Below are 10,488 nucleotides of genomic sequence, written 5' to 3'. Positions count from 1 at the left end.
AAACAGTCCAGAGCCTCCAATTTTTGAGCTATAAATTTTTTTTTTCCAAATTTTCGGAAAAAATGTGTGGAACAATAATTATGAGCCGGTTTTTTGGAGNGTTGAAGATCGATTATATAGATCTAAAAATGAATAATTAGTGCAAAAAAAAATTATTTTTATTATTCGTTTGCCCGAAAACGCTTAAAATGCTAAAAACAGTCCAGAGCCTCCAATTTTTGAGCTATAAATTTTTTTTTTCCAAATTTTCGGAAAAAATGTGTGGAACAATAATTATGAGCCGGTTTTTTGGAGTTCGACTCCTACACAGCTGATTTCGTTTTTTTTCATATAAAAAAATTCACTATTTGTATAAAAAAATACAACAAAAAAATTTTAGCCATGTAGGAGCCGAATTAAAAAAAAATAGCTCGTAATTGTTATTCCACATATTTTTCCGAAAATTTTGAAAAAAAAAATCCTTTATAGCTCAAAAAGTGGAGGCTCCCACGCAGGAAAAAAAGAACGGGCCGAGCTTGGCCCAAGCCCGGTGGCTGGGCTGCCGAACTTCGGGGTCCGTTCCTCAACCGGGACCACACCGGACTTGGTTGAAACCTGGGATGATAACATCGGGCCAGGTCTGGGCGCCGCTCTCGGCCCAGCGTTGGTTGCCAGTCGTTGGCCAGGCTCAATTAAACATGACTTAATTACATGAATATGATATGGGTGATTGAAATACAAGTAATTCAATATTACTCCTCAGCATTCGTAACAGGTTCAACGAGAAAAAAAAACAATACCGGCATGCGATTGGCGCCGGGCTAACTGCCAAACTATTCATGGCAATTATCAATAATAACAAAAACCAAATAATTAACATTTTTTAGGATGATTTTTAGTTTTAATAGTGCCCTAACTACCAAACTCTAACGCAGCGCTGAAAAACTGATTTTGTTAATTTAAAATATTACCCTAACGTGGGCTCGAACCCCCGACCTCACGAGTACTAACCCGACGCCCTACCCACTAGCCTACCGCGCAATTCGTACAACCTGCACTTTAAATCGTCCATATGAATTCCATCTCGGTTTTTTTCGACTTGAACGTTTTATTATTCAGTTGATAGAAATATTAAGTGATTCAACTATAGTTTAATCGGTAAATTAATTCAATAATTAATAATAATTATTATTAATTATAATAATAATTGTAACAATGATGATTAATGTTGAATGACGATTCTTCTTCTTTTCGTAATAATTGGCGAGTAACATGTGACTTCAATACCTACAATGTCACCATTTTTTTACGATTACACCCTTACAATTTTACTCTTCAGATTTTACCGTTATGATTCCACCCCTATGATTCCATTCTCATCATCTCATCCTTACGACTTAACCCTTACAATTACACCAACGGTTGGAGCCCAATGACCAAGCTCCGGGCCACCGCTGGCTGGGGCTTGGTTATCGAGCTCCGGCATGCCAATGTTCGGCCAAGGCTGGGCCAGATCTGTCAACCAAAGCTCGGTTACCCGCCCTTCCCCCGAGACTCAAGCCCTGGGCCCCAGGGATGGCCGAACCTCGGTCCAAGCTTAGGCGCCCAGACTTGGCAAGCCCAGGCTTATGCGAGGCTTGGCCCGTTTTTCCAACACTGGCATTTCCTACGTGGGCCCTGGATTGTTTTTAGCATTTTAAGCGTTTTCGGGCAAACGAACAATAAAAAAAATTTTTTTTGTACTAATTACTCGTTTTCAGATCTATATAATTGATCTTTAACGTATGAAAAATCTCATTCCAATAACCCACAACTTTTAACACCACCGTCTAGGACTTCGGGAGGATATTTGTAATCAATCAAAGAATATATTCTCAAAATTTCAGCACTGCAGTCCATTTCCCTCTACTCCCACATACTTACTGCAGAAGTTCCTTAAAGTGTTTAAACAAACCATTGAATATAAAGTTTTCAAATTATACCGCCTAATTTCAGTCGATATAGCAGTCATCTCAGTATCGACATCGTAACCTGCACTCTACGTCACACCGTCATTCGTTGGCACGCCTGGGAGGTGTAGGCAGATGAGTAAACTAGTGCTTGTAAGCAAGTGGGTGTGGTTATAAGAATTTATACAAATTCACCCAATATTTTTGTAAAGATTTTTAAAAAACAAAAGAAGACTTAAACACTGCCAAAATGACAATCGTACAGTCGTGTTGGTCGCCGATTATCTGGACCAACAATATTAAATCTGGCAGTAAGGCAATTGCCTGTTACACGGTGGTGAGTGTGAGAAACGCTTGTAAACATAACTGGAACATTAATGATCGTGATCAATATAATTTTCCTCTTCAATTCCAGGCTATCAGTGCAATTATGATCACCTTTATATGCTATCAAATGCTTGGAGGTGATTCTACACAACTTTATAACCCTCTTTTTGAAGCAGATATACGAGGATGTAAGTATTCTGTGTACAAACACCAGATCGTTTTTCTTGTTAATTCATTCTACTAATACTGACATTTAAAGCACTGAAAATCGCTCAGTTAATCTTTTTTCTGTTGAGCTGCATGGTTTTTTAATGGAGGGATTCCTATTGGATAGAATAGTAAAGAGTGCAACAGAAAAATAGACTGAGTATATAAGAAAATCAAAGAATACTTCTCGCATTATTGATGATGTTTAATGAATGAAGTCCGAATTGGGTACATGGAACATTGCTCTGTTCCATTTTCGCTTCTGTAATAGATTCCAGGATCAGATATGGACTCGTAGAACTGTAATTCATTAATAATACGTTAAAACCGAACGAGCAACATGCGATAACTTGACAATAGATAGGAGAGGGTGGGGCAATATGGACCTCAGATATGAATAATGAGTTGAATTGGATCAAATTTACTGTTCTGACTTGATTTGAAGGTTATAAAAATGATTCAATAGCAATATTCAATATGTGGAACACTAGTCATGACTACTATCTTCAAATTGAAAACAAACTCATTTTTGACTTATAGCGTGGGCGGTGGTGAACCAAATTTTTCATTGCATTTATCCTCTCTCTCCTCCCCCCCCCCATTGTTTTATGGCGATTTCCTTTATAAGTAGAAAAGTAGCCATCTTATAAATTTCGTAAATGGAAAAAAGTTCAGTTGTGTAGGGCGTGCAATTATTCATTGAAAAAAATCAATAATTTCAAAGTTATTACAATAGTAAAACAGGAAATCCAAAGGTACTCTATATTTCAAACTTTAATGTAAAAGTTAATAGAGTTGAAATTTATTTGTTAATATCTCTTCCAACTCTAATTTATCCTTATTAAAAGGTACCGATACGATTCTGTTGGAAAATGTCTGTTGAAAATTTTCTTGATTAAAAGTTGATTAGGTCATATAGCAGAGCAAACCTGTTGGTTTGAATGCATTAATAAAAAAAAACGTTGATTAGGACCAACTTTTTCGGGTGCCCATTTTATCCCACCCTTGAATAATTTTTCGGTTGTGGATTTTGCTAAGAAGCAATTTTTTAAAATTCGATTATTGAACATTTGAAAAAAAAATTTTGAGCGTCTATTCTAGTCGATCTTCTACGGAGTTACCAGGTGTCCACATTGCCCAATGAATCAATTTTCCAAAACTTGAATTTTGAAAAAAAAAATTTTCTTCGTAATTTTTTTGAGCGTCAATTTTATCCCAAGTGTCTATATTGCCCCACACTCCTCTAGCAATGAAACGAAAATTTTATCTTTCATTGTTATATACTTTTACTATCTTAAAAAATGTTCAAATACTTTTCAAATTTTCGCATGGTTTTCCATCGGAAATTCCTTGAATTAAAAAAAAATCATTTGAAAGTTGGGTTCAAATAACTATTCCTCAGTTTTAATTGATCATCAGACCATTGAATTACATTTTACACGCATCCTTAATGCCTTTCAACATTGTTATTGGGTTAAATCGACACGAAAATCATGGAATAAGTGTTTTCAGCCATACTTGAAGTTGGTAAATGTTCTGAATCTCATTTGGTTTTCATTTTCTTATTGAAAGTTCGAATTTTCGTTAGAAATCCTTATGAATTCTCTAAATTATTATGAGCATATATTTGAAAATTATTTGAAGTAATTGAATGAATAAGTCTCAGAAGTATAATGAACATCATCTTTCAACGTATTAGTAGAAAACTTGATAAGAAATTTCAGCATAGATATGTAATTTAATTATATTAAATTATATTTTTTCATCCAGCAATGCAGTGGGTAGGTGGATTCTTGATATTCTACTTTGTGGCGCTCATATTCTCCGCTTCTTCAATGGTATTTGGCATCAACGTAGGTGTCAGGGGATTTCTGTTACCATGGCTCATATGCTGGTTCTTTGCCTTCCTATTCCAATTTTGCTTCGGTCTGTGGCTCTTAGGCGGTTACTATATTTATGTACGTATCATTATTTATAACCATTACCATACACTCTTGAAGTTTTTGCGAATCATACTGATTATAATTTGATTTCAGCTTGAGGTCGTTGTCCCTACAATGATTCTTTGGCTGTGGGGTGCATATAACGTAAGTTAAATTGACTAAAATATCGTCAATGTATGAGTTATTGACACTGCTCCAGTACTTAATACATTTCGTGGCTCTTGTAGTAAATATAAAAATTTTCAGAAAATTTTCAAAACGCAAATGACCGATTCTTCCTCAATCCTGCCACCTATTTTTTTCAAGGTCTTCAAAGAATCTAAAAAAAATCAGTGGTTTAATACTCATCAAAAGTACTCTCTGTGAATTTTTTCAGATTTTGTTAAGCATCCGCGATCGAGATAAGTGGATCTAAAGGAATTACAAATAAAAATAGATATCCGGAGAAGTTGACCTTAGAGAAAAAAAAGTTTGGAACAAAAAATTTAGCTTTTTACCTGAATTTTCCAAATAATTTATTTTATTATAAGAAAAAAGGGGGTGTTTAAAGAGAGTTTCAACTCTAGAAATAGCTTAAAAATTCCATTTTTACGCATTTCTACATTTTTGTTTTTCTTAAAAAAAATTGAGGTAATATGATAATTCAAATTCAACATTTATCAATGGAAATGGATTTTTTTTAATCGTTATTTTACATTGCTTCGACCCGGTTAGGGTGCGATGATACTGCGATGATGATCAAGACTTTGAATGGTTAGATCGCACCATTCTACCCGGCCGGGATTTGAACTCGAAACCTTTCGCATGTGAGGCATCGAACTTACCCACTGCGCCAAGCCACCGGGTGTAATGGAAATGGGATGGATGTACGCTTCGGTGAAAAAAAATCATCTTGAGTAATTTTTGGCTTTGTCATCAATACTAACATTCTGGCTTAGTCTTTGATGTTACCTAAAATTTAAAAAAAATCAAATTCTTCCCGCCAACCGGTCCGTATGAGAGTTAGAAGCTTTCAAATTGAAGTGTAATTCTCTTCCTCGAGAACAATTAACCCCTCACGTACGGGCCGATGGATGGTATCGATCCATGCGAATGTGAACGTTTGTTATCGAAATTGATTATTTCCAAATCTATAAAGAATAACTTGACCAGACAAACAAAAATGAAAACCAGAAAACTGTAGCTTCAAGTCGTATTGAGCACACACTACGCTTGGTAACAGGAGGGCCCCGTTCGTGAGAGGTGATTTTTTGTTCCAAACTTTTTTTTCTCGGAGATCAACTTCTCCCCATGTCTATTTTTTTTCTAAATTTATTCAGATCCACTTATTTGAAAAAAATAGATGGCTGGAGTGAGAAAGAATCCATCAAATAGTAATTGTCATATTTCGCTGTAGAGTAAAATTAGAATTGGAGCCCTGATTTCACTTTCGTAATGGAGAGCAGTGTCACCTGTCAAAATTCTTGTCAACGCATCTTTGAAATAAGTTGTTCAATATCTTTTTTATAGCTCTACTGCTGGTTATGCGTACTCTCTGTCTACAAACTATTCGAACAACTCCAGTCTCCGAATATCGAATTACTCTGGCCTTAAAGGAGCGTGCCTGATGATAACATAATTTTAGTTTCGTATCCTAACTTTTATACCTGACGACAATGCAAATTGCTTGATAGATCTTTCATATACATTTTTTATTCTTATTTCTGTATCGATTGAAATGACCAAAGACTGAAAATGGCCTTGCAGAAGAGCCATCCGTCCACAGGTGGTCATTTTGGTGTTCACGTTAGAGTTAACAAGTGCGAAGGGGTTTGAGATTTACTCCATATATGTAGCTTACGGATCTGTAATATTTTGTAATTATATTTTTCATATTTATAGAAATAAGAGATACATTATCCGATCGGTAGTTTTATCGAAATGTTTGGCACATTTAACCGTCCACAATTCTCGACATATTTTATAGTCCATATGAAATAAAAATGTCTTCTTCGTGTTATTACAATAAAGCTTATATTGATAATATGGTTGAGTTTAGAAGAAAATAGTTTTTAATTTGCCAAAAAACCTTCCCTACGCAGAAAAATGATAGTGAAACGAGCCATGTCAAGTTGAGAATTCTAATTAGATGTCTATGTAAGAAATCAACTCAGATTTGATAACTTGTTTTTTTACATTTTTGAGAAAATTATTCTAAGAAGCTCTTTAAGGGGAGACTACTATGAGTTTTAAAAGTCACGGGTTGTTGGAATGAGATTCTTCTTACATTGAAGATCGATTACATATGTCTAAAAACAAATAATTAGTGTAAAAAAATTGATTGTTTATTGTTCATTTGCCCCGTAGACGCTAAAAATGTTAAAAATAATTCATGGCCTCCAATTTTTGAGCTACAGAGGTTTTTTTTTTTTAATTTTTGAAAAAATGTGTACAATAGCAATTACGAATTAGTTTTTTGAAATTCAACTCCTACACAGCTAATTTCGTTTCTTTTTAAATAAAAAATTCCACCATTCATGTAAAATAGCCCGAATAATGTTTCTGAAAGAATCGAGAATATATTTTAAATATTTGAAGGATAATTTTTCTGCCTATTTTACATGAATGGCGCAAGTTTTCATATTAAACAAAACAAAATTAGCTGTGTAGGAGTCGAATTTCAAAAAAATAATTCGTAATTACGACTGTACACATTTTTTTTCAATTTTCAAAAAAAAAACCCTGTAGCTCAAAAATTGAAGGCTCTGGACTATTTTTAACTTTTTTAGCGTCTGCGGGGCAAATAAACAATAAACAATCAATTTTTTTGCACTAACTATTCGTATTTAGACGTACATAATCGATCGTCAATGCATGATAAATTTCACTCTAATAGCCTGCGACTTTAAAAACTCAGAGTAGTCTCCCCTTAAGGTATTTATGGCGTAGTCAGAGAGAATAAAAAAAATCAAGATATTGATGATTTTTTGTAAATGTCCCAGATAACACACGAACTGGTACGATACTAGTATAATGTTCGTATAGCGTACTATGCGTACCAGTACCGTACCAGCCATCTACCTGCGTATTCTGCAAGTATTATAGCAGTATGGCGTACGAGTACGACATACTAGTATAATAGCGGTACGGTACGAGTATTTTTGAAGGCATCATACTCCGCGCCCACTGTACGACGTACTGGTATGTTACTAGTACGTTAACAGTATTGCATACGAAGCGTTCTGGTATGGCCATACGGTAAGGTACGCTTATATTACCAGTATTATACCAGTACGGCATACCAGTACCATATACGGGTACGATACTAGTATGATACTCGGTAGATATTAGTTTAATACCGGTATACTGACCGTTCTACATACCANAGCTTGCCCATCACCGAGTTGTGAGTATACTGGAATATGTTTTCGATGTTCTTCTTGACTATGACTTGATTGACAATGAGATTGCCACGTATTCTACAATTTACATGTATTGAATAACTTGGATCTGATAGAAATATTTCCTGACATTGAAAAAAAAATGGATTGAAGAGATAAACTACGAATCACAAAATTATATCTGTAAAAATGTCAGATGTGTTGAAATATGATTCTGAAAAAGGTTTTCTTGACACTAAAAGATCAATTACAAATTATATGGGTTATTCCCCACCATTCAAATCTTGACCAATAGGAGCATGGGATTTGACATCACGTGGTGCGTATGATATCGATAATTTTTATGTAATACCACGCCTGTTGCTAAGCAATAAACAAAAGTTTTCCGTAGGAATTTAACCCGAGACAGTTGAACCCTATAGGGAGCATGTAACTAGAGATTTTCTACTGAGTACTGTGTTTATCCTTTTCTTTTCACTCTCGGCACTTATCGCCCATCGAATGTTTATGTTCCGTGGACTTCTTATAAGATACCTATGGCCCCGGTCATTTTTCAACGGGAAGAGACTAGTTATAATAAGGATCAAACGGTGTTAAGGAGGAAATGGGAGGGACGAACGAAGTGATCAAGAGGGTCTAATAACCTTAAGGGGGGGGGGGTCACATCAATTTTTTCAAGTAATGGAAATATACATCGATTTTTTTTCACTTTTCCCATCGAAAAATCATAATTTTTCGTCTGTGATTATTTTCGAGTCCACCAACAATCTCCCAATGTTAGCTGCCATTCTATCACGCGGGGTTATGTTTAGAGGGAAAAGGGAACGCAGGCGATACAAATTCAAAACATTAAACATATATAAATTGATTAGTTATTGATATTCTTTGAGTATCCCTGGCGGATGAGTCCGAGACCTATCCGAGAGTAGCTCCGACACTCGGAATGGACACTCATACGACTCTTGGATTTTCGGAGGTTAGGGCGCCAAACTCCAGTAAAGACTCTCGTCCGAGAGTGCATCCGAGAGTTGTGTATGCCTTCACAAATCAATTTGTTTATAAATTGAGGATGCATTAGATAAGTTGAAAATCCTTTGTGGACCCAATGTAGGTAGAAAGGGTAATTGAGGGTCCCTTAAACATTGCTGAAAGCAGTCTCGGATCAAGTCTCGGACGAGAGTAGAGATACGAGAGTGGTTAAGTAATTGGCAAATTAATTATTTAATCATTTCCGATTAGTTAGAGGGGCTTTGAGTAGCAAGAAAAACATTTTTGGAGCGTCTATCGGTGGACGGGGTATGTGAAGGTCCCTTAAACATTGCTGAAAGCAGTCTCGGATGGAGTCTCCGACGAGAGTAGCGATACGAGAGTGGTTTAGTAATTAACAAATGAGTTTGTTAATTATTTTTGATTAATTGGGAGTTCCTTAGTTAGTATGATAATGATTTTTCAATCGGCTATCGATAGAGGGAGGAATGGGGGGTCCCTTGAACATTGTGGAAGCCAGTCTCGGATCGAGTCTCGGACGAGAGTAGCTATACGAGAGTGGTTTAATAATTAACACATGCGTTTGATAATTATTTTTTATTAATTGGATGCACATTGAGTTTCAAGAGAATGATTTTTCAATCGGCTCTCGATAGAGGGAGGAATGGGGGGTCCCTTGAACATTGTGGAAACCAGTCTCGGATCGAGTCTCGGACGAGAGTAGCGATACGAGAGTGGTTTAGTAATTAACAAATGAGTTTGTTAATTATTTTTGATTAATTGGAGGTTCCTTAGGTAGTAAGACAATGATTTTTCAATCGGCTCACGACCCCGGGTAGAAATTCAACCGGGGATTCAGCCGCAACTCGGGTGAACGCGAGCTCAGCCTCGGCTTGCCGCTTGACCCGAGTTCACGCCGCGACACGCCGCTCCATACCGGCTCACAGTCAAACGCTCATCAGACGGCATAACCCGGCACTTGAGTTTGAGCTGTGGCTCAACGCTTAGAACTCAGCTCCGATTGTGTCGTGTCATTTCGAGTGGAGGGTGAAATAGAATGATATTATGCATTTTTAGAATATCGATTTAAAATTTGAATACTTGGAAAATCCTTGTCTTCTTAATATAAAAAAAAATGGAATTCCACAGAACTTTCTATAAAATTTGAAATTGACTGATTTTTCCCTCTGTCATCGAATATACTGTGACTCGCATCAAAATAACAACCCATAAAATTTGGCTTTCTTCCTCACAGTGCGGAGATATATGGAAATGATATAGGGAAATGATATGAGATAGGGAAATAGAGNTATAAAAAAAAATGGAATTCCACTGAACTTTCTATAAAATTTGAAATTGACTGATTTTTCCCTCTGTCATCGAATATACTGTGACTCGCTTCAAAATAACAACCCATAAAATTTGGCTTTCTTCCTCACAGTGCGGAGATATATGGAAATGATATAGGGAAATGATATGAGATAGGGAAATAGAGTTGAATTTTTTCGATTTTTTTTGATTGTTCCAATTAATAAGGAATAATTCTGNGAGTTTGTTCATTATTTTTTATTGATTGGCGGTTGTTCAGGTACTAAGATAATGATTTTTCAATCGGCTCACGGAAGAGGGAGGAATGGGGGGTCCCTTGAACACTGCGGAAACCCGTCTCGGATAGAGTCTCGGACGAGAGTCGCGAACCGAGTGTTGCGTATCAAG

General features: G+C 36.1%; 1 protein-coding gene across 1 annotated transcript; it reads left to right on the top strand.

Moving 5' to 3' along the window:
- Window positions 1–2,047: 2,047 nt before the first annotated feature.
- Window positions 2,048–6,430, top strand: LOC107045500. Its single transcript, XM_015267802.1, has 5 exons — window positions 2,048–2,265; window positions 2,344–2,443; window positions 4,233–4,420; window positions 4,499–4,549; window positions 5,915–6,430. The coding sequence occupies exons 1-5, from the start codon at window positions 2,179–2,181 to the stop codon at window positions 5,996–5,998; spliced, it is 510 nt and encodes a 169-aa protein (XP_015123288.1). The 5' UTR covers window positions 2,048–2,178; the 3' UTR covers window positions 5,999–6,430.
- The last annotated feature ends 4,058 nt before the right edge of the window (window positions 6,431–10,488 follow it).

The sequence above is a fragment of the Diachasma alloeum genome, unplaced genomic scaffold, assembly GCF_001412515.2.
Source record: "Diachasma alloeum isolate Michigan unplaced genomic scaffold, Dall2.0 Dall_scaffold_00962, whole genome shotgun sequence".
Classification (NCBI taxonomy): Eukaryota; Metazoa; Arthropoda; class Insecta; order Hymenoptera; family Braconidae; genus Diachasma; species Diachasma alloeum.
The sequence above is the reverse complement of the archived record's forward strand: the minus strand, read 5'-3'. Positions and strand labels throughout refer to the sequence as shown.